The 26,328-nt window shown below is 32.0% G+C and overlaps 1 protein-coding gene and 1 long non-coding RNA gene across 2 annotated transcripts in view; one reads left to right on the top strand and one right to left on the bottom strand.

Moving 5' to 3' along the window:
* The window catches only part of LOC142328364 (uncharacterized), a 48,548-nt gene extending 44,020 nt beyond the window's left edge, over positions 1-4,528 (top strand). The window contains exon 6 of the mRNA XM_075372070.1: positions 4,246-4,528. Coding sequence (XP_075228185.1) covers positions 4,246-4,308 — 63 coding nt within the window. The 3' untranslated portion in view covers positions 4,309-4,528. The remainder of the gene's footprint in view (positions 1-4,245) is intronic.
* A 619-nt stretch (positions 4,529-5,147) lies between these two features.
* LOC142328249 (uncharacterized) lies at positions 5,148-14,850 on the bottom strand. Its single transcript, XR_012757243.1, has 3 exons — positions 14,819-14,850; positions 11,213-11,291; positions 5,148-5,279 (listed from the first exon to the last, which is right to left on the bottom strand). It is a non-coding gene; the product is annotated as an uncharacterized LOC142328249 (long non-coding RNA).
* Positions 14,851-26,328: the final 11,478 nt, after the last annotated feature.

The following is a 26,328-nucleotide window of genomic DNA, read 5'->3' as shown; positions in this document are numbered from 1 at the left end:
CATATATTCTGTTTAAAAATTCCGTCTGCGATGGAGCGGGTTTGTGTGAGGTAGGGATGGCGAGGGGGGCCTACCTATTCATAGTATGGAATTTTTATGCTTTATTGAATCTAAGTATTGATAAAAACACAGAAAATTACTTTTGGAAGTAGACTGTTATGATAAATTCTAAAAATTATTTGCATTAATTTATTAAATTAAGTTTCTTCGATTCCTTTGCAATAACATATATTCAGGCTCTACAGAATGAAAAAACAGATAAACATACATTGATTACAATGTTTTAAGTTCTATGTAGTTCATCTGTGTAAGAATCATTTTTTAAATCATTGTAAAAATTAAAATCTTTTTCTATGCTTCTGAAGGAGAAAGGAACTAGCTAGCCAATTCTTTACACCTTGACCGCAGACATTTTATCTAATGTTGCTTGTTCTTTATATAAAAAACATTTGTCCAGGTAAGAGAATTTAAATCATTTGGACCCAGTATTTGAAGAACATAGAAAATTAAAAAAAGAAAAGGTGACAAAAATTATGAAAAATTCTAGTATATATATATATATATATATATATATCTGGAGTGTCATAGACATTCCAGATAATGTAAGGATTCTAACGTGGGGTCATACATCTAAATCGGTTCAGCTGCTACGGTGGAACAAACGTACGAGTACATACATACATACACCATAAATACATTACAACTCCTTTTAGGGCAGTTGTGTAAAAAAAAAAGATGGGAGTTGTTGTTTTACTATTGAAGGAGGAACAATCTGTAAAACAGTTGAATCTGATAAACATAACTGCTGAGTATTTATTACTGACCACAACTTGCCATCACCAGCCAGGTACAACAGACTAGCTTTTATGGAGATAACCCAAAAAGGAAGTTTAAATACTGAAGCTACACGAAAAATTTTTACAATTAATAATAGAAAACAAAGTAAGATCTAATTTAATTAAATATGTTTTATAACCTTATCAATTAATTATTTAAATTATCATCCAGTAAAATTATGTTCTAAACAGTTTAATGTTTCAACAATGAATTTCCTTTTTCTATTCTTTGCTGCTGGTTAACAATGATTGTTATTCCTCGGCTGCATTTTTTCAAATTTAAATAACCATTTAGTTTTTATACTACATGAGATCTCTGTGGCAGATTGGTAATGACTCAGCCTTTCATCTGAAGGTACCAGATTCAAATCCTGGTCAGGCATGGCATTTTTCTTACACTACAAAATTTCCATTTCATATTCCATGCACAAGTTTTGAAGCTTACATGGTGAATTAATAATATAAAAAAGTGATTTTTTTTGTGAATAAATTTAATTCTCTGAGATAGAAATTCTGTCATAATTATCAAATTGTTTGACAAGTAAATATTAAGATAAAAAACTGTTTATACAAATTTAAAAATTGGTAAACTAGGTAGTGACATCAAGATTAAGGTCTCTTCTGGTATAAGTGTAAGCTGCCCAGTTTTTGAACCACTGCCACCACCTCCTCTTTAAGTTATGAGAGAACTATCTGAAAGACATTGGATTATCAAGTCATCTTTTATGAAATTTTGACAAGTTTTTTTTATATAAAGAAAGTCCTTCTGCTTCATTTAAGTTAAATTTTTTTTATTTTTTTTAATCGAAGTGTTGAGATAATTTACTGTAAAATGAAAAAATGTTTAATAAATGCCGGATACAGGTACAAATTTTTTAAAAATAAACCCTTTATTTTATCCAGTAAAAGTACATAAAATTACAAATATTTTCATATGAACAAGTCAATTATGTCTCAGGAATAAAATGATTCATTTATATACCTTAAACTAATTTAAAGAGGATTATTTTTCTTGCTGTGATAGAAATCCTTGAAAACGTTTTGAATTCAGGTGTACTTTACATTTTATATGGAAAAAAAAATTATATGGACATAGCTTAAACACATGTCCTGAAATAATGTGTTTTACTTTTTATCTTGGCAAACTATTTTTGATAATAAGCTTGATTGCTATTAGTGGTGAAGGAAAATTATCTTCACTTTTTTCATCACTATCAGCAATGCTTTATTATCGATAAAGAGTGAAGAAATAAAATAGAAGACCTAAAATCAAGTTGACTGATTTTACTATTTGCAAGTCGGTATATTTTACATTAATTTACTATAAAAGAATCTACAAATTTGATAACAATGCCACCATCACTTTTCCATGCACTTAAATTCTGTTATTTCAAATACCATTGTCATGGGAATAATAATTTTAAAAATATTCTGCTATTCATTAATGGCTGAGAATTTTGTTTTTTCATAAAACACAAAATCAAATGAAGAGCTCTTTAATGGGCAATTAGGAAGCCTGTTTTCTCAGTGTGTGACAGTACCAGTCGCAAAACAACCTTTTTTGTTTAGTAAATTAAACAGTTCATATGAGGAAAAGAAATTGTCAAAAAAATTTATGCTCAGGATTGGATACATTAAACAAATTTAGTACTACTATTTATATATTCTTTACCATCATTGTATATTAGATTTTATACCTTTTTAACAGTCAAACTTTCTACTTCAAATTTAGATTTAATAAAATTTTACTGGTTTACTGTGAATATATGAATGAATGATAACATATCTTTTAACCATAATTGCCATAAGTCAATATGAATGATTTCTAAAATTTCTTTTGTCACTAATGAAAAATGTTTCAGTTTGATTCTTTCAAGATTATTTCTACATATTTAATTATAATGCTGTAGTTTCTTTCAAATACATTTCATCAAACTTTTTAAAAAATTTTATATGCTGAATCAAGTTCACTATAAAGTTCCCCTACACATAATCATTTATTGGTTGATAGTCAACCAATAAATTCAGTAGTTTATCTTGAACTCCCATGCTTAATTTACTCATTATAACATATTTTATAAGATCAAATGCTTTACTTAAATCTAAGGTGATTCCTACCACAAATTTATTGTTATTCAAAGCTCTGTATACAGATTTGAAAGCCTGATTAATATATAGATTTGGTCAAATCTATCAGATTTGGTCAAATCTATCAGATTTTAACCAAATCTATTGTGCTTTTACCTGACATAAAACAATATTGTTCTTTATTTATTAAATTGAACTTGAGCAGAATATTTGTAATCAGCTAAAAACATATGTTGTATACTTTATGTACATAAAAACATAAAAAGGCCTAAAATGTGTTATTTTCAAAGCTTTAGAAATACCTACTCCTACTTCTATAATTCTATTTATTAAATGTATCAGGATTAGCTAGATATGAAAAATAAAGCTCTGATCCTATCATATTCAACAGATGAAATAATATTAAATTTACCAGTCTTAACAATGATTTTTCACTCAATTTATAAAAAAATAAATACATATTTATCTGGGTTAATTCTTTCTGTTTGGAAATCTCCTGACAAGTCAAATTTATGACCTTGTAGTTCTAATTGCATTTTATTTTATTAAAATTTTATAAGAAAACTCAATATTTAGGATAGGTGTCTATTTCGTTAATGTTTTTCGTTAATTAGTTTGTATATGTCATCATTATTCCAGGGATTTATTTCATATTTTGTCATATGTGTTCTGGATTAATAATATCAAGAAAATAGGCCACTTTTCAGCTTGAATATCTTAACTTTTTGTACTAATAAATTCAGTTACTTGTTTTTTGTATTACTCCTACCATTAAGAATAATTCCATGACAAATGAAACATAATTATCTGTGAGCAGTCTTATATTAATGTGGTCCAAGCAGGGACAAACTACATTATTACTATATATTTCTTGGCTTGTTGGGTCTTTTATTGTCTCCACCAGACCATTGGCCCATTAAGAACATTTAAGTAATTATCATAACCTTAAACTTTATTTCAATAAAAAACCTTATCACCAATCATTAGTAAAAGTTTTTACTCTCTTATGAATTCCATAGCAAGTCATCTTCCAGGTTTTGAATAAAAAGATTGATATTTGAGGACAGTGGAATATAAAAAAATGCTAACAAATATGTTTCACCTCTAAATGATATTTTTAATATCAATGTTTCCTTGCGTATATACTATATAGTATATGGTATATTGTAGATTACAGCGAACTTTCAGCATCATCGCAGGGAACAATTTAAACCAACACATGTTACGATGGAAATTACCATCAATAGAGTTTATTCAGAGGCAATTACTATTCAATTATAATTAAATCTATCAACCAATAAGAATATATTTTAATTTTTAGGTCCAGCATCTGAATACTGATGTAGCATTTTTCGAGTCTGAACCAACTACTAAATACGCCTGAAGGAAAGTTGAGAGGAAGTATGACTGTTAGTCTTTGGGAAAGGTTGGTGTAAGAGTCCACGGTCGACGCTATCAGGGACATAGAAAACAACATGGACAACGTGTATGGTGTTTACTTTGATAGGAACGATCTAAGGATCGAGACGGTAATATTACTTTGATCGAGACTGTAATATTCTCATAAGAGAATATTACTGTCTTTAAATAATATGTAAAATAATAATGCATTTTAAACGAAAATATATATTCTCCAATTATAGATATGCATTTTGTTTATTTTATATATGGCATACAAATACAAATTATTATACTGGTCTTGTTACAATATATTATTATTAAGTAATACTTGTACATATTAATCTTACTATTTTATTAATAAATATTTTGTTTATTTTATATATGGCATACAAAACAAATACAAATTATTAATTTCTTATTATCTTGTATCTTGTCTTATTATTATTATTTCTTACACTTAGTTTTTAATTGGAAAGAATCCTTTATCCAGGTCCTTTATACTGGTCTTGTTACAATATATTATTATTAAGTAATACTTGTACATATTAATCTTACTATTTTATTAATAAATGTTACTATTTTAATAATCTTAATATTTTATTTTATTAAATTATTTTAATAATTTCACATTTATTACATGTGAAAATTAATTTTTTACTTAGTATAAGAAATAAGACATAAAAATCACATTATATAAAAAAATAACAAAAATTTAACAAAAAGATCCTAAAAAAAAGTATTAGAAAAATAAAGTTATAATTTGCTGAAGAAACTTTCATGTTAAAAATAATTTTTCAACAAAATAATTTTGAATTAATTTGAGCCAAACTTACTTAAAGTATATTGTTATTTAAATTTATTGTTCTGTTCATTTATTTCTTTGTCTATTGAAAATGTATGTTCTTATATCCTTAATTTTATTACTTTTACTTTTATCTCATTGTTCTGCTGCTGCTGAAAAAATTTAAAATAAAGAATTAAAAAAATATATATATATACAAGAGTGATTTATTTTCCTAAAGGTTTAATTTCCGGATTTCCGGAAAAAGTAAGTCTACAGTTGAAAAATAAGTAAACTTTTTGGTGAAACTGAATGTTCCAAATGTTAGTTAAAGTGTAAATGTTCAAAATAGTGGCCTTCAGCATCGATACATTCTTGGGTAGTCACGACTTATTCCATAGCTTGTACCGAAGTGTCCAATGAGATTTCTGTGCATACCAATTGAATCTCATCCCAAAGTGTCTCCAGGTTACATGGTTTATGACAGTACACTTCATCTTTTACTGGGTCCCATAAAATTTTGTTGGTAGTAACACCTGTCATTACCATGCAAAAATGTAAGGGAAGATGAATTTAACAAGCATTGTTAGGTTAACAAGGTTGTTAGGTTGTTCTGCAGTTGTATTACCTTCAAAACAAAGGTCCAATGAGTTCCCTAGGAGACAAACTGCACCACCCATTCACACCAAGAAAACTCACAGCCTTTTAACAGATGTGGGGATTATCTTCAGCTCAGTACATAAAATTATGCCTATTGACAGTTGCATTAAATATGAATTGTGCTTCAACCAACCAGACAATGCTACCCATAAATCAAAGTTGACATGTAACCGTGAATCCATTCACAAAATTGTACCCTGTGGTCTGGGTCGTCATCACTTAGCTGTTGCACCAGCCTTGGAATGTACACACACAACTTGCTTTCTTCACAATGTGTCGCAAACTACAGTACTAGCACTTACACCACTCTTATGTGACCCTTGCCTTGCAGATTTTTGTGGTGAATGTTGAAACAGTTCCACCACTCTACTTGAAGATTCATCACTTGTAGCTATGCAAGGTCGTCCCGATTGGCCTTTCAGGACATCACACACTGTTCCACGGACCTCGAATTCATTTCATTGACATGTGAAGGCCACCATTTTGAACATTACTTTAACCACCATTTGGGACATTCAATCTGACCAGAAGTACACATATTTCTCTGGCCTGCAACCTTACTTTTTCCAGAAATTTAACCTTGTAGGTAGGAAAATAAATTTTCCATGACCGTTAAAAATGTATACATTTTTTGAAACATTCTGTAAATAATTGTATATAACAAAGTTCTCCTGATACTTTCATAACCTTTCCTAGTGAAAATAATGGAAAAAGTAATTATAAACATAAGTCCTAAAATGATTTGTTTCGAGTAATAGGTAGTGAAAGATTTCGCTCAAATTTCAACTACTCCGGTGAGGTCATACTGAAATTTTTAGGACGTTAATTAAAGGACAGAATTAATGATTTATTTTTGACCTGAAAAATTGTAAAATAACTGTATTAGAAGTAGTTTTTGAAAAATCTGGGGTGAAAAGTAATAAATTGTGGTAAAAAGCCCTGTCTTTTTCTTTGATGTGAACAAAATGGTGTAAAATAAGTTGAATAAAACCAAGAAAAGTTAAAAAGTTAGCTCGCCATTTAAAGTTGCTCAGCCAGATCCGTTAATTCCTCACGAGAATCTATTTTTGTTTTGAACACAACATTTTTCAACCATTCTCAAACGCAAAAATCTAAAGTTTCTAGATCAGGTGATCCTGGTGGCCAAAAATGTGTACCTCCATGACTGATCTATTACTCAGGAAAATGATGATTTAACTGAGAGGAAACGACAAAAGAGAAGTGGGGGAAACGCACCATCGTACTGAAAGTGTATACTTTGTGTCTCAGCATTAGAGGAACATCTTCAAGTAGTTGCAATAATTCTTCTTGAAGAAAGTGCAAGGTCTAAACAGCTGAATGTGAAGTACCCAGCATACATTGATACTAAATCGGAAACTGTCTTCCACCATTTCATGAGGATTTACTTTTGCCCATGTATGCTCATTGCATAAGTTGGTAAAGCAATTTCGACTGAAATTTGTCTTTTTGGTAAACAAAATATATTTGTACAGTTGTCGATTTCTGGAACTCCAACCGAAGCGGACCTTCTCCTTGGTGTAGATGCAATAAGGATAAAACTTGTTTTAGTTAAGTGTTTCCAAACCATCGAATGTGAAACTCCAAACCGTTTAGAAAAACATTGTGTACTGACTCTTGGACTGTGCTGAACTGCATTGATAATAATTTCATCAATAATAGTGTATGTTGGACAGCATTATTGCAATGGTAAATTGATCACATTCTAACTAAAATTCACCAAACACTTTCGCTATTGACAACACACTTTACCATACCCAATATACTTAATGTTCCTCTATATAAATATATATAATATATGAATGTGAATATGAATTCCTCTATAATGTTCCAATATACAGAATGATTTAAACTCTAATATAGTTCTGTGCAATTGTTGCTCAATGGTTATTTTATTGCCAACTTTTTAATTTTTTTTCACAATTTTTTAACACCAACAAAGAATCTGGTTTTGTTTACATTAAATAAGTACTTTTCTAACAAATGTAGTATACTGTTTCTAAATAACATTCAATATATTTTAAATTGCAGTTTTTTACCCTAATTTATTGCTTTTCACACCAGATTTCTCAAAAACTACTGCAGAAACTGTCTGGGACCTATTTTTTTAGATTTTTTTGTCGATAACCATTAGAAATCACTAATTCTGCCCCTTACTTTCAGTACAACCTCATTTGATTATTGATAAATTATATATAAGTAACTCACAGTTTTTCTGACAAGTATTCAATGTGAGCATCATTCATGACATGGCACACATCGAGCTCATCCCATACTTTAATCGGTAAGTTTAGAGTAATTGATGCGACATACTTTAATCCTGTGTCTCAAGTTGGGTAGGCCAGGTGGTAACGGTGGCACAACACTTGATACTTTATAAACCCCCAAAGAAAAAAATCACACAACGTCAGATTGGGCAAATATGTAGGCCACAAGAAACAAGCCCTGTCATCTGCTCTCCTCATAAACTTTCCTTGGGATAACACAAAAAATACATTCAATTTTGGGGAGTCTCATTCACACTCAATCAATTTTTAATAGTCTCCATATGCTAACAGCTGTAAAAGATATGTACACAGTTGTAACTGTTTCCTTAAAACACTCTATGGAGATGTCACTGGAATTGATAATGTGCGGCTAGCCTTCTTAATAGATTTCCTAGGACTACTCACAAAAGATTCTCTTAAATGTTCAACATTATCTTCAGACACTCAATCCATACACACTCAGACTGTACTCTTCCCTTTACAAATACAGCCAGTGTTTTAAAATTGTTTTTACCATCTACGAATGTTATTGTTACTCAGGGGACAATAACAGAACAATCGTTGAACAGTAATTACAAATTCACACTGCAAAACACAGAACCGCTTTGATTGGGGGGGGTTGCTACTAGTGCTTTCAAGCAGAAGATATAGGAAACAGTTTATGAGCTTGCACAAGCTAAAACTGTTTGATTTGCTCTTTCATTTCATGTATAATTTTATTAATCAATGTACGAGGGATATATCTGAAGTACAGACCGGTGGGAAATTTCTCTACTTAAAGTTCGCAAACCTGTGTCGTTCATGGTCACACAAGTAATGTACATACTGCATTTTTGTGTGAAATTTGTCGCGTTGTAGTATCTTTGATTACGTGTGAGTTATGTTATAAACTGAGCAAGAAAATCGACATTACCGCTGACTGTGAAATACATTTTTTAAAACATCAAAATGTTAAGCCGCCTGAAATTCATAGGGACTGGTTGCTGTGTATGGTGATAATGTAATGAATGAAAGAAATACGCAAAAATGGTGTGAAAGGTTTAGAAATAACAGAATTAATGTGCATGATCAACGTTCAGGGAGGCCCTCGCGTAATCACGAGGAACGCGTCAATGATCAAATCAGAAAAGAACGCCGCTGAATGATTTCCGACCTGGCTCTTTTTTCCTGATGTTTCAAGAGCTGTTATCGGTCGCATTGTTGACGACCATTTAGGCTTCATAAAGGTTTGTGCACAATGGGTGCCGAATGTCCTAACAGAATGTCACAAAAAATTCAAATGAGTTTTCTTTGGAATTTTTTATGTGCTTCACAGAAAAACGTGATGAGTTCCTTAATTCAATTGTTACCGGCGATGAAACATGGATTTTGTATCACACACCACAGAGAAAACAGCAGTCAAGTGAATGGCATCATCCTCAATCACCAACCAGACCAACAAAGATCAAGCCACAGCCATTTGGACGCAAACGGATCTCCACAGTCTTTTGGGATCAGGTTGCATACTGCTGATTGATTTCATGCCTCTTGGTATGACTATAAATGCATAAGCCTACTGCGAATCTCTATGTAAGTTTCAGTACGCCATTCAAAATCGTTGTCCTGCCGCACAATAATGCACATCCACATGTTGTGGGTGCATTACAGTACATGATTTACTGAGAACATTTGGATGGGAAATCTATGATCACCTACCATATAGTCTGGACTTAACTTAGTTCCCTCTTATTACCATTTGTTTGGGAAATTTAAAGAATTTTTGAGTGGTAAGCTATTTGCGGGTGACAAACATAAAAATGCTGTTAATCAGTGGCTAAATGAACTGGTGGCAGAAGAATACAACGAGGGTATATTGAAGCTGGTGTATCACTACGATAAATGTTTTTCATGTGGTGATGATTATATAGAAAAGTTGTGCAAGGTATGAAGTTTAAGAGAAATAAAAAAATATTTATAAAGTTTTGAGAATAAATTTTTTACAATGAAACTGTCTTTACTTTAGAGATAACTTCTCATATGTGAAACTTGAGAAATATTACATAACTTTAAAACTCTGATACTCATTTTGAAACACACTAACTCTCATCATTAGAGAGTATTTGGAACACACAGTAGCTCTCATCAACAGAGTAGTTGGAACATTTTTTTTGTAGGTTTATAAGAAAAAACCATCAGAAAATGTTTGTTATTTTTATCTTCACAAAATAAAATTGTTTATCATCAAATCATGATCATACCTGTATATTTCAAAGCAACTATTACTAGTATATTAATATAATTGTATGTTAGAAAGGACTATGAAAGAATGCTTAACCTGAAAACCATTTAAGCCCAGAGGTTAAAATTATGTATATAACAAATAACTAATGAGTCCTCACATTAGTCTACATGCAGACCATTCCAAGTGTTTAACTGCTTTATAAGTTCTAGCATCAAGATTTACCTCAACACGAAAAAGATAAAAAATAATGCAAATCAGGTACTCAGCCCACGAGAGATTGGAGCATTTTTACCCAGATGGGAAGACAAAAATAATTTTTCTAGTTTTTTTAAATATATTTTACAAATTACTTGCTTCTTCTCCATAATTAAAGAGCCGCTTGGCTACAGTTTTTTAATAATATCACCCATCTAATAAAATAAAACAAATTGATCCCATCAGAGGATAACAATATATGTAAACTATAAAATTAAAAATAAAGATGATCTACAGATTTAAAGGCACCTCATAGTTGATCAGTTACTATATATTAGTTAATGGACCATACCATTTAAATTATTAAAAAAAAATACGGGCGCAATTGATTGAGACATTTTTAAATTTACCTAATAATGCTGTAATTTTATATTATCTTGTCAGAATATGATTTCATAGTGTCTACTACTAAACTAAAAATATCAATAATGTGAATTTTTATTATTAAATTAACAGTAAAAAAAATTAAAAGAATATTCAATTTAAATTTCTAAATAAAAACAGAAGCTAATTTGCTTAAATTTATAAGGAATAGCTGAAATGTAATGGGCACTGGAAAGTAACAAGAGAACAAAAAGTTGTACAAGTGACAATGCTCAGCAACACACAGTGCATACAACTGCTGAGAAGTTGAAATTAGCAAACAATTCTCTTTGGAATTAGACAAGAATAAAAATAAACTTACCAAGGATTGAGATCCTGCATTGTCCATTTTCATAGCAGGTTTGGATCCTGCATCGCCATTTTCACAGCAGGTTTTTCGACTACAAAAATTGAAACAAACAAAAAAAAAAAAATAATATAAATAGATTTATTAAAATAACATGACTTCATAGCATAATAAAATATATTAATTAATATGATTAAATTTTTTATTGTTAATTATATGTAGTAGGTGTTATTTTTTGTACAACCAGTTTCAGGCTCAGCCCATCATGTATATTACACTAATTCATAAATTCTACATTTTATCTTTCAAAATTGATATACAACATTAAAATCAGACTCCATATTTAACTCTAAATAAAATCTATAAAAATTTTGTGAAGCACTTCACATAAATACTATTTTTATTTATGCGTCTTAGATACTGTTTCACTGCCTGTCCAATTTGTTTGTTCATTTATTAGTCACATATTACATAAAATCACTGCAGTTACACATACATTCAGACATTTGTGTAACAAATATATTTAACAAGAAGTGAAAAATAGGGAAAACTAGCCATCAAAATATAAATCTTTAATATATAATGATAAGGCAAACCAAAACATAGAATTTACCAATTTTATCACCCTTCCTTGGCCAAATTATTTTAGCATTAACAATCTTCTATAAGAATGATACAGACATCGCACATCAAAGTAGAAATAAAACAGTCTTACATATAAACATTAATAAAAACAATTTATATGGAAATGGTGTTTATGAAATAAAATTTGCCAATAAATATGCAATCTTGCAATAAATTCTAGATTAGGCAAATGAAAAAAATCTATTTTTAAAATGTATAAACAATATAGGAATGTACATTTCTGGAACATAATAATGTAAGACTGATTAAGCAAGTAAATAAAGGAAGGAAATTAACATTATTTTGAGGATTTATAAATCTTTATGAATATTATCAGCAACAGACTGCTATATAAACAGAAACAAACAGCACAGGCAATGACCCACATAAAGTATGCTGCAATTATTAATATAATCAGCTAAATAACAGTGAACATCTTTAAGCAGCTGCGGCAATTCTTCTTGAAGAAAGTGCGAGTAGACCTCAGCATTTAAGTGGCTAGGTAATATGAACAGCCCAAACTACTGATTCTGAAAAAGGCCGCACCATACATTGATGTTGAAAATTGCCTTTTGCCATTTCATGAGGATTTACTTCTGTACATTTATGCTCACTGCTTAAGTTGTTGGCCCATCAGTGAAATTTGCCTTGTCTGTAAACAAAAAAATACATAGAGAGTTGTAGATTTGTATTCCACCAGTTTTGGAACTCCAAGTGAAATGGACCGTCTCCTGGGTGCAGATGTTGAGCTGGCTGTTTATGATAAGGATAAAACTTGTTTTATTAAGTGTCCTCCAAACCATCGATTGCAAAATTCCAATCTACTTAGAAAGACGTATACTGATGCCTGAACTGCATTGAACTGCAGCAATAATAATTTCATCAATAATATCATTGTGTTGGACTGATCGTTCGTTTGAATACAAGGTACTGAACCTGTTTCCTTAAGATTGCAAAAAGTTGTGCTAATTGTTTTGGGATCTAGAATCCTATGTATATCTTATTATAATGCAGCATTTGTAGCGTTACTATTACACACTCAAAATGAATACCACATCAGCGTATTCCTGTGTAAGACATTACGTCAATGGCAAACTGATCACTTTTAAACTAAAATTCACAAAAAACCCTTCACTGACAATAGCACAGTTCACAAAACCTGAAATACTTAATGAACCTTACAAATGAAAAAATTATTAAGTAATTTTTATTTTACAATTATTAAAAAATAATGTTGTCATTTCTGAATATGAATAAAGTCCATAGAAAGGCTAATCACCCAATCGCTTCTCTAGCCCAAGAGTGTATTTCTCTCACCACACTCTGTATTTGGCTCCCAAAAATTACTACCTCTTACTAAAACTGAAGAAATGGTGTATAAAATTTACCCAGCTATTTGTCATTTAACAAAATAAGTATGTACTTCAAACCTATTTGTCACCAAATTTTTCCTTTTACATTGGAAATCACAAAAACTTTGAGACCAGTTTTATTCAATTTTTCAGATCAACAAACATAAACAACCATGAGTTTATTCCTTACATAATTCATTAAAGATTCCAACATATTCATCATTGGACTGTGACATTTAAGCATCAAGTATAAGAGGGCTCATTCAGAATCACTAAGTCTGAAAGATATGATGTTCTCAGATATAATTCTCATCATTACAGAGTAATAACGCCTCTCATTTATAATGAGATTTTTTGATAGGTTTATTACAAGAAGTGGGAAGTAAAACCATCAGAAAATGTTTGTTATTTTTTTGAGAAAGGTATGTTAATTTTTCAGGATACATTGTTAACACAGTAATAATACTAAAAATATATTTAACCTAATTTTATATTTTTAAAATTAATGTAATTTATTTTGTTCTTCACAAAATAAAAAAGATGTGAATATTATATCTGATAACAAAATATTAATAAATTAATATTGTTATATGTCGGAAGAGACTATGAAAGTTTTTTAACCTAAAAAGCACTTAAGCCAGAGGTTTACTATTATGTACATAACAATCATATATTTCACAACAAAATGCTACTAAATCAACATTGCTGTATGTTAGAAGGGACTGTGAAGGAAAGCTTAACCTGCAAAGCGCTTTAGCCAGAGGTTTACTATTATTACATACATAAATAAGACGTAAAAAGTCCTAACACCGGTCCACATGCCAAAACACTTCAAGTATTAATTAGCTCTACAAGTTCTAACATCAAGATTTACCTCAAGTGGAAAAAAACTGATAAAAAATAATGCAAAGCAGGTACTCATCCCACAGGAGATGGTAGCATTTTTACCCAGATTGGAACACGAATAACTTTTCTAGATTTTTTTAAATATATTTTACAAATTACTTGCTTTTTCTCCATACATAAAAGAGCTGCTTGGCAATCGTTTTTAAAAACATCATCCATTTAATAAAATATAACAAATTGATCCCATCAGAAGAAATACATACAAACCATAAATTAAAAATACAGATCTACAGATTTAAATGAACCTCACAGTTTTGGTCAGCTCTCATCAGTTGTGTTTGTTAAAAGATATTTTTAATTTATCAAATTCATTGGACCCTACCATTTAAATTATTATTTTTTTAAATACGGGTGAATATCATAGCATCTACTGCTGAAGCAAAAATATTGAATATACATGAATTTTTATTACTAATTAACAATAAAAAACTATGAAATTAAAAGAATATTCAATTTAAATTTCTAAATGAGAACTGAAACTAGAGTTTCCAAGTTTATAAGAGATAGCTGAAACATAATGAGAACAAAATAACATGAGAACAAAATGTTGCACAAAGTGGCAGGGGCTGTTGTAGATAGATGTAACTCCAACTAGAATAATGATATTAGTTATCATTCCTTTATTAATAACATTCCTAAACAATTCTACAACACGATAATGCTTTTAAAGCTCTTGTGAAGTTGAAATTGGAAAACACTACTTCTTTCCAGAATTAAACAAAAATAAAAATAAACTTACAGAAGATTGAGATCTTTCATCTCCATTTTCACAGCAGGTCTTTTTGACTAGAAAAAATAGTAAAAGATAAATTATTAATTGAAACAAACATACAAAAAAAAAAAATTAAAATAATGACTTCATATCATAATATTACACAAATTAATATGATGAAATTTTTTATTATTAATGTAGTAGTGATTTTTTTATACAAACTTAGCCCATAGTCAGGTATTAAATAAATCCATAAGTTCCAAATATATTTCAAAATTGATATGCAGCATTAAAATCAGACTCATCATATATAACTATAACTTATTATTGTTGTTTTTTAAAGCACCTCAAGCAGTCACTATTTTTATTTATTTATTTTAATACAAATTAGGTTAAATAATTGTATTCTGTGAAAACTGTTGTTTAACTGTCCAATTTGTTTTTTATTCAATTACTGGTCACATATTACATAAAAACACTACATTCACATATTTACATAATAGATTAAAATATAAACATCCTTAACAAGTGGAATAATAGGGAAATAGCCATCATAAAACCAATCACAAAAAATGGATGTGATTATAAATATATTAATATGAACAGAAAGAATAAGACTACCAAAATAAAAAATTTACCAATTTTATCACCTTTCATTATACAAATTATTTTAGCATTAGCAAAATAACAAAGTTATTTCATATAAGAACGATTTAAGCATTGCATATCAAAGTAAAAATAAACATCTCAATTATAAACATTGATAAAAGGAGTTTACAGAATAAAATGTGCTATCTTGGAATAAAGTCTATATCAGACAAGTGAAAAGATTTTTGAAAGGGTGAAAAGATTTTTGAAAGGTGTAAAAAAATCATAGTAATGTATACAAAAAATGTGAAATTTAACAATCAAATATGGCAGTTCATGGTTTAAAAAATAAACATACGAGTACATTTCCAGAACATAATAATATAAGACAGACTACGCAAATAAATAAAGGAAAAAAATTAACATTATTTGAAGATTTATATATCTTTAAGAATAATATCAACAGACTGATAAAACACACAAACAATATGTTGAAATTATTAATATAATCAGTTGAACAACAGTTTTCATAGAATACAGTTATTTACCTAATTTGTATTAAAAATAAAAAAAAATAAATATAAATAAATAAAAGCAGTGATGAAATAAAGTGCTTCACAGAGTTTTTATAATCATTTATATTTATATAGTATAATCATAAAGATATGTGGAATTTATGGATTAATGTAACAATCCATTTCTCAGGAAAATGATTTAAGCGAGTGGAATCTGCACAAGAGAAGTGAAGAGATACGCCATTGTGATGAAAATATACTTTGCGTCTCAGCACTATTAGAAGATCTTCAAGCAGCTGCGGTAATTCTTGAAGAAAGTGCAAGTAGACCTCAGCATTTAAGCGGCCAGGTAATATGAATGGTCTAAACTGCTGATTGTGAAGTACTCACCATACTTTGATGCTAAATCAGAAATTGTTTTCCATAGTTTCATGAGGATTTACTTCTGTCCATGTATGCTCACTGCATAAGTTATTGAAGCAATTTTGAGTGAACTTTGTCTTGTCGGTAAACAAAATATACTTGTACAGTTGTTGATTTCTATTCCACCAGATGCAGAACTCCAGCCAAAGCAGACCTCTCCTGGGTGTGTTACTGGCTCTTTACAATAAGGATAAAACTTGTTTGTCCTCCAAACCACTGAATGGGAATCTCCTCTTAGAAAAATGTCATGTACTGATGGCTGGACTATGCTGAACTGCATCGGTAATAATCTCATCAATAACAGTATCCTGTTGGACAGATCATTCATAGCTGGTAGGAATACAAGGTAGTGTACCTGTTTCCCGAAGATTGCGAAAAGTTGCACTAATTCTTTTAGGATCTAGAATCCTGCAATTCAAAAAATATATTCTACTACAGGAGCTGTAGCATTACCATTACACATACTCAAAATAACTACCACATCAGCATATTCCTGTGTTGTTAATAAGAACGGCATTACTTCAATGGCAAACAATTTCTCATTTAAACTAAAATTCACAGAAAACCCATCGATGATGATAGCACAGTTCACAGTGCCTGAAATACTTAATGTATCTTACAGTATGATTTAAACATGAATACAGTGGGCACTGTTGATCAGCTGCTGTTATTTTATTACCAACTTTGTAATAATAATTTATTGTATTTCTGTCATTAACAAAATAATTTTTTTTACAATTGTTGTGTAATTTCCAGTTTTAAAAAAAATGTTAACAGCAATTTATAACAGTAAATTTTGTGTTAAAAAAATTTTAACATTTTTTTAATTTTTACATTGAATAAGTACTTCTGACAAATGTAGTAGTTTACTGTTTCTAAAAAAAATTCAAATTTTCTTTAGAAAATTCTAGCTTTTCTTTGATTTATTCAAAGAAAAGCTTTATCTTATACCATTTTGTCCAAAATAAATTCTCTACAAGTTTTGTTTTATAAGTTTTATGTGTTTATTGGCCATTTAACAAAGTTGTTTATATAAAACAGTGCTTTTTACTCCAATTTATTGGTTTTCACCCAAGATTTTTCAAAAACTACTGCAGATACCATACTGGGACATATTTTATTTGATTTTTCAAGTCAATAATCCTAAGAAATCACTAATTCTGCTAATTAATTAATGATTAATGTCCTAAAAATTTCATTGTTACCTCATTTCACCAGGGTAGCTGAAATCCAAGCAAAATATTTCACTAGCTGTAACTCAAAAAAATTATTTTAGGACATGTTTATATGAACTTTTTCCATTATTATCATGAGTGGAATAGGTTGTGAAAGTCCTGGAAGAATTTCGAGATACACTTTGTAGAGTAACACACTTGTAACAAAAGTAGTTTAAAAAATACATTTATATTAATTTAAAAAATGATATAATATAATTTTCTACACAAGCAAACACAAATTTGAGAGATTAAAAAAAAAAACAATAATAAAGTTTCATGACAGATTAATAAATTTGATCAATTTAAAAGTTAGTTAGAGGGGGATTGCTGAAAAATAATGTCAAATCTTGTAAAGAAGATATTTTTATAAAAGAAAGAAAAATTAATAATTTAATTGGAAGCTGGTTTATTGCAGATTAAAGATAAGTAAAAGTAAGAATTGATGTGTAATGAAATAAGTGTCATTGATGTAGACTGTAAGAATAAAACTGTAAGGATAGAAGATCATCATAATCATGATACGATTAATAGAAGAGTAAATAGAAATATTAATTGTAAATTACAAAATAATTCTACAATCATTAAAGCTGATAAAGAGTGAAGCAATTATTATTATCATCAATAAAAATATTTAAAAAAAAAAATTAAGGATAAAAGGGTGTAACAAATTTTTACTTACCTACATAGGCTATAATAACTGCACAGTACAAATTTATATGTAGACATGTAGCAATTAGACATTTTACAATTTTTCCTGTAAAACAAAATTTTAATAAACATGGTTACTTGGCAACATTAAGACTTTTGTTTATTTATTTTAATATTATTATTAATTTAATTTACTTTTCAAAAACATAGCTAAAGGACATGATCAAACCTTTATGGTTTTTTTTTTAATTTTTACAAGATTTTTCACACTTTGTACAACTTGGCCTTTATTCTCTTGTATTTTATGAGTTTGTGTTACCCCACCCAGTACAAAGTATATAATGACCGCGATATGCTTGTTAATAATATTTCTACTTTAATCACTTATTTTTTTATTCGTCAATTTATAAAAATTATTTGTTATATAAATATATGCTTAGCTAATGAACTCTTTAAACATGAGTACAATGTTTAAAGAAATACAATGAAATACAATGTTTACCCTTGGAAATAATATAAGTACAATGTACGTACTCTTGGAAATAATATGAGTACAATTTATGTACTCTTGGAAATAATCTAATTTATTATATATAATGAGATAACATATTTACCTAAGTAAAATAAATAAAGTGTTGTTAAAATTCCTAAGGTTATGATAACCGCAGACATAATTATCTGATTTTGTTTGGAGACCAAAAATTTAATGTTGAATTTTAAATACGTAATTTCCTTTAATTTTTCCTGTAAAACAGAAAATTTTAATATAGATGGTTGCTTGGCAACATTAACACTCTTATTTATTTAAATATATATTATTAATTTACTTTTCAGAAAGGTAGCCAAAGGTGTGCAAATGAACCTTTGTATAAAGATTTTCTTTGAATTTCTGTAAAACTTTTCACACTTTGGACAATTTTCCTAGGTGTTGTAATAAAAAAAAAAATGATAATACAATTTTAATTGGGAGTTTATTTGCATATCAACTTACTGTATTTTATGAGTTAATGTTACCCCATCAGTATAAATCATATGCTTGTTAAAAATATTTTTATAATAATCACTTATTTAAATATTTCTTTTATTCATCAATTCTATAAAAATTATTTATCATACAAATATGTACTTAACTAGTGCAAAAAAAAAATCTGATATGGTCTTGGGACAGAAGTAGAACTAGATTTATTAAATGTTATACCCATTCCTAATGAACGTAGAATTTCTTTTCTTCATATGATCTGTTTAATTCATTAAATGATAAAGAATGTTTTGTGACTGGCACTATCAGTGCCAGTCAAAAATTGCCCATTAAACAGTTCTAAAGAATTGCAAAAAATGAATTTTTCTGCATATCTGATTTTGAATTTGATGAGAGAACAATTTTGTTGTTGCTAGATGGAATGATAATTCAATGGTGACTAGAGGAAATGAGTTGATTTCTTGATGATGCAGCTTTCTTTCTTTTTCCTGTTTAGCCTCCGATAATTACCTTTCAGATAATACTTCACAGGATGAATGAGGATGATATGTATGAGTGTAAATGAAGTGTAGTCTTGTACAGTCTCAGTTTGACTATTCCTGAGATGTGTGGTTAATTGAAACCAAACCACCAAAGAATACCAGTATCCAGGATCTAGTACTCAAATAATGCAATGGTGACTGTTGCTAGTAATTACAATGGCATTTATCCATTCTCGGTCGAGTCCTCCTATACTAGACTGATTAGGTGCTACCTAATTTTCAGGACTATCCAGGTCAACCTTTTTGGCCCTGAGAATGTTGCCGACGAATCGGGCTACACTTTCCCAGCTGCTCAGGTCACGGAGCTTCTTCGCAACCACGTTGTGGGGACTCAGTGCTCCGAGATCCGCCTCTAGTGTCCCTCGATCTGCCGCCCACCAAGCATATTTGAAAAAGGTGTGCTCAGCGTCGTCCCGTACACCGGGGCAATACAGGCAGTCGGGGGACGGCGCTTTCCCTATAACATGGAGGTAAGCGCGGAAGTACCCGTGACCCGTTAAAAATTGGGTCATGTAGTACTCCACTTCACCATGCCGTCGCTCCGTCCACGGTCTGACCAGAGGGATAAGCCTTGCGGTCTATCGTCCTCTGGTCTCGTGGTCCCAGGTCTCTTGCCATGCGAGTGCGTTCCTCGTTGGCAATGGTCACCCGGTCTTCGCCTGCCCGTCGCCTCCTGTAGATCACCTAGCGCTCCCTTGCTAAAGTAGCAATGGGTATGACGTCGGCGACCACCAGTACTGCAGGCTCGGAGACCGTCCGATACGCGGAAGCGACTCGCAAGGCTGCGCTGCGTTGCACCTGCGCGAGCCTCGACATTCGCCATAAGCCGGCTGAGAACAGTTACGACTCTCGCAGCTTTGTCGGCGTCTGTACGAAGCTGCTCAGCAAAGCTGAGTTTCCGGTCAATCATCATACCGAGGTACTTTGCGGCCGGCTTGGCCTCGACAACCTCTACCCCGACACGCAGGGAGAAAAAGATCGTGAGAACTACGATCTCCGTTTTGCTGAGGGCTAGAGAAAATCCATGATCGTCCAGCCAGGCACCGACTCTGTGTATGGCTCGACTGAGCCTCAGTTGGGCGCGCTCCACGTCGCGGTCTGCGACAAGTAGCGCAACGTCGTCAGCGTACCCAACCAAGGCAGATTCTGCAGGCATCTCCAGCCTCAGCAAACCATTGTAGACGGCGTTCCAAAGGTCGGGGCCGAGAATCGACCCCTGCGACGCCTCTGACGTGATCGTAGTCCTACGCCAGCCTGCTGCGGTCTCGTAGATGAGACCGCGGTTCCTCAGGTATGCGTCTACTATTCTGAGAAGGTATTGAGGTACATGAATGAATGCTCCAGGGCCCGAATTATATCGCTCCATCGTGCGGAGTTGAACGCGTTTTTTACGTCCAACGTAACGAGTAGGGCCATACGTCGCGAAAAATGATTATGGTCCTCTGCTCGCCGCACTGCCTCAACACCCTTCTGAATTGCGTCTAGGGTCGACCGACCCTGCCGGAAACCGTACTGGTTAGGTGACAGGCCACCTACCTGATTCATCGCCGCAACCAGTCTTTTCTTTAACAGCTTCTCCAATACCTTCCCAGCTGTGTCGAGCATACACAATGGGCGGTAGGAGGACGGCGACTCTGGGTTTTCTTTTCCCTTGAGAATTAGCACAAGACACGCGGTCTTCCACCTGGCGCTAAAAGACCCAGCCTTCAGACATGCATTATACATGTCTAGTAGAAGACAGGGCCTGCAGCGCCCCACTAGTTTGAGTACCTCGGCCGGTATACCGTCGGGACCAGGGGCTTTTTGGCCTTTCAGCGACCGTAGGACTCCTTCCAGTTCCTCCATCGAGAAGAGCGGGAAATCGCTCATGTCGCTGACGTCCCGCTCGGCACGGACCGAGTGGGCCGGGAACAACATATTAACGACTCGCTCCGCTTTAGCCTCGTCTAGTGGAGCTGGTGACCGCGAGACCCCCAATCGCCGAGTTACTATCTTGTAACCTAGTCCCAAAGGGTCTGCATCCACGGTCTCCATCAGTTCTCTCCAGCAGCGTGCCTTGCTCACGTTGATGGCTCGACGGGGCCGCTTCTTTGCCGTCTTATACTCGGCTGACCTGGCGTTTGCGTTTATGCGATTCCTCGCACGTTGTGCCACCCGTCTTAGTCGGCGTAACTCTCGGCGTAACCCCGCAATCTCCGGTGTCCACCAGTATACGGGTCGCTTCTGGTGCCTCGGCCCCCCGAGGGGCATGGAGCGTCACAGGCAGAAGCGATCATCCGCATTGTCGTAGCAACTACGGCTTCAGCGCCAGCGTCCCCCCCCCCCCCGTTGGTGAAGTTTTCAGGGGCTACCACCCCTGAGGAGATCTTTCTGTTGAAATTATTCTCGTCGATTTTGTTGACGTTATATCTTTTCACCAGCCGTGGGTGTCCCGGGCGTTCTCGTGTATCATCTAGGACTCTAAATGAGATATATTGGTGGTCGCTACCGGTATAATCCTCGAGAACCCTCCATTCCTGAACGAGCGTGACCAGCTCTTCGGAGGCGAGGGAAATATCAGTAGTGGTTTCCAAATATCCTGGACGGCGGAACGTCGTCGTGTTCCCTGTATTGAGAATCACGAGTCCAATACGTGCCGCCATGTCCAGAATGTATTTCCCTCTGGAGTTGGTATGCGCCATACCCCAGTCTACCGCCCTGGAGTTGAAGTCCCCAGCTACCAACAACTCACCAGCGGCAGCGAGGATAACATCCTCCAGCGCGTCACCTTACCGGCGAAAGTCCGCTATCGAATCAGTTGGGATGAGGTAACAGCTAAAAATCGTCACTTCACCGCAGCAGATCCAAACGAAACCCTCGCCTGCGCCGTACCTCCGAACTTGGGCTCTGCTGCGATACGGAATCCACATCGCGGCAGTCTCGAGCGAGTCTCGGAACCATTGGGAGTAATAATAATAATGCCCTGAGGTAGGTAATCCCCACGTCCGGAACACAAGATCTACGTTCCACGTCCAGGACGGCAACAGCTGTACTTATGTACAATACATATATATGGCTAACGGGGCTCCGAGTTAATTCCTCGGATATGTTTTTCTTTTGACTTGTTTCCACCTACAGGTCATCACATGGATTGGATTTTTCGGCCACCTGCAAGATATGAACTATTAATGATTTGGAAATGGACACACTTTGATAGATATTTCAGTTCTCATGTATTACTGTCACCTTCAGAAATATAATTCTCATATACTTACCATTGGTAAAAACAGGTGAATTTTTAATTTTAAACTAAAAGTCAAATATAAAGGAAAACAGGTTCCTTTTCATGTAATTTAGATTTTTATGATGCTCAGTAAGGTCATATGAATTTTTTTTGTATTAATTTATAGTTGGTCAGTCGTATAAAGATTAATTTAACTAATATTTATAAAGCTGTAGAATCTGCGGTTGTTAAGATGCATTTCTCTGATTACTATGTTTTCTGTTCAAGAAAAAGCACAGTGTGTATTGTGGTATGTCAAACTGAAGTCAATAATTTTAATTCAATATTCATTTTGATATAAATATTTATGGAGTCGTTAGATGAAAACATTATATGACGCTAGTTCAGTCAATTAAAAAAAAACAGTATCTGTGCAAACAGAAATCACCTATATCAGAAGAAAGAGTTTAACGAATTAGAATCTAATTTATTTGTTTATATTAGAATTAAATTTATTAATTTATATACAGAATATATGAATTGTCTCATTTTTATAAAACAAATATAAAAGATAATAATTATTTATTACTTCTTGCATTAAGTAAAGGAAGTATTGTGATGGTGAAAAATTTTAATTTTCAGATACATTTTAACGGAAATATACATTTTGACTAGTTTCGGCGTGACATCTTGTACGTATGTATGTATGAATCTCGGATAACTCACAAACAATCAGCTGTAGGATGTTGAAATTTTGGATTTAAGACTGTTGTAACACTAATTTTGCACCTCACAAACAATCAGCTGTAGGATGTTGAAATTTTGGATTTAAGACTGTTGTAACACTAATTGTGCACCTACAAAAATAATTGTGAATCCAAAAATAATTTGGATTTTGGACTTTTTCTTAACTGCAGTAATAAGCCCTTATTGAGAGCTTTTCAAGAATATATCATGTGATACTTATTTTCATTGATTCCAGAATTATAGCCAAATCAAATTTTAATTAATGAAACATTTGGGTCAAGGGGGACACATCGGTTCGAATCAGATTTCATCTCCTTTTCTTTTAATTTTTCTATAGATATATATATTTATTATTAATTATTAACCTCTGATTGTAAAAAAATGTTTACAATAAATAATAATTCAATAATAACAATAACATTTTTTTTTTTTTTTTAATATATATATATGAAAACATCAGAAGTTATTAATGAAATTAAATTTTATGTACTTTTCACTTTAAAAAATGTGTACAAGAGTCATGTGCTGCCCACATCACATTTTTTTTTAATTCTAAAAATAAAATGAAATTTGAAATAGCTATTACTTTCTGGTAAATGATTACTTATGGTTTATCCAAAAAATCTTTTGAACTAGTTGATGACAATGAGAAAAAAATTGTTATATTAGGCGCTGGCATTTTTAAAATTTTATTTACAAGTTTATTGTACAGTTTACAATTGAGTTAAATTAAAAAACAAAGGTACCTTTGTATAGATTTGTCAAGGTTTTTGAAAAAAAGAAATTCAGTAACACAATAAAACTAAATTGGTTAAAAGAAGATGTGACACTTGATCAGCGAAGAAATAGAAGGAAAAACTATAAATTGTGCATAATATTGTTTTATGCAGAAGATAATTATAGAATATTTTGAAGAGAATCATATCTGGAGATAAGATTTCTGGGAGAGAATATAAGCCAATGCAAATTGGTCATTATAAGCCATTATACATTTTTTAAACAGCTGGTAAATAATTTAAAACTACTCATGAAAAATATGCTCGTACAGGTGTATTCTTTATAAATAATTCTTATTCTAAGATAAATATTCAATTTTTCTAAAAAATATTCCAAAGAAATATGTTTTACATCAGTGATAAATACCTAGAACGAGAAAATCAGGAAAAAGTAATAAAAATAAAAAGTAAAAATCAAAGTATTAAAAAAAAATATTTTAAGTATTAAAAGAATAAAAGTAAAAGTTAATAAAAGTATTAAAAAGTTTAAAATGTGATGAGTTAAAGGAAAATATAGAAAACACAATGGAGGTATTTAAAAATAAATAAATAAAAAGAAAATCAAATCATTCAAACAAAAATTAAACAATTATGGGTTTCTTCTTGAAACGTTACAAGTACTGTCTTTTAGGATAAAAAAAATCGACATTCTGAACCTCAGTAAATACTAACATGTATTGCAAAATAAAAAAAAAAAAAAAAAATGTGACAGATTGTTCAAAAGTGCAGAACATCTGATGTGTAGTCGCATTTTGTTTCTCCATGACAATACATAGTCTCATGCTGATGAGAAAACAAATCAGTTGCTTGTAAAATTTAAATACAAAACTTTCAATCATTCAGTTTACTGCCTCCCATCAGATCTCAAGTGACTATAATGTGTTAATCAAATTGAAAGACTTTGGGAGAAAAGAATTTTGAGATCGATGAAGACAGTATGAGAAGTGCTTAAATACATTGATGACTATGCAGGAAAGTAGCTTAAAGTTAGTTTACATAAATATAAAGGTTTGTTGATTTTTTTTTATCATACAATTATTACTTTCTGAATGACCTTCTTGCAGTAAATATACAACTGGGCTCATACACATTAAAAAAAAAACATTATCAACATTATATATTGCTAACAATGATAATATTACTGTTGGCCAATTTTTCAAGTGCAATATGTGTTGAAGTTTGTATTTATTTCTTTTTTCATTTGACCAATTTATATTAAAAATTATCAGTTTTATACCACCAATATTGTATCACTGAATGTTTATTTTGACATTCTGATATTTCATTTTGTTTAGAATACCCTTTAACTGTTATGGTTGCTGTTGCAGTGGTTGATTTGATGTCCGTTTTATATCAATCGGTAACTTAAGTTCAATTCAGGAACATACTGGAGATGAAACCTGGATCTCTTATTTTAACATGAGACAAAGCAGCACCGGCATTCATTATCTCCTAAACCTATACAGAAGAAGATCAAACAACAATGAATGCTAATATACTGATGAAACTGTGAATGCTGACACACTGGGACTAAAATTGACAGATGAGGAATTGTTGTATCAACTCCCATGCAGGTGGTAGTCCTGGTTTATGAAAGTCAAGACTCTCAAGAGGAAGGAGGAGATAAGTGCTTTTTTACAGACTTGGCTCATCCACATATCTGATCGAGATAATACCAGAGTGCTATGCTACAAGGCGGGAGATGTTACCAGGGATATTTCGTCTCTAATGGAGGATGATGAGGAGTCTCCCCAACGGAGGAAAGTTAGTATCTATTATAATACTGATGACAGAGATCGAGGGACATGACTGATTATATTGAAATCGACGAGACGAGTTCTGACGAAATCAGTATCTCTTGTGTTTGCGTTGCCAGGAGGACGTATTGGTATGTGGTGAG

Source organism: Lycorma delicatula, chromosome 7 (assembly GCF_047948215.1).
Source record: "Lycorma delicatula isolate Av1 chromosome 7, ASM4794821v1, whole genome shotgun sequence".
Classification (NCBI taxonomy): domain Eukaryota; kingdom Metazoa; phylum Arthropoda; class Insecta; order Hemiptera; family Fulgoridae; genus Lycorma; species Lycorma delicatula.
The sequence above is the reverse complement of the archived record's forward strand: the minus strand, read 5'-3'. Positions and strand labels throughout refer to the sequence as shown.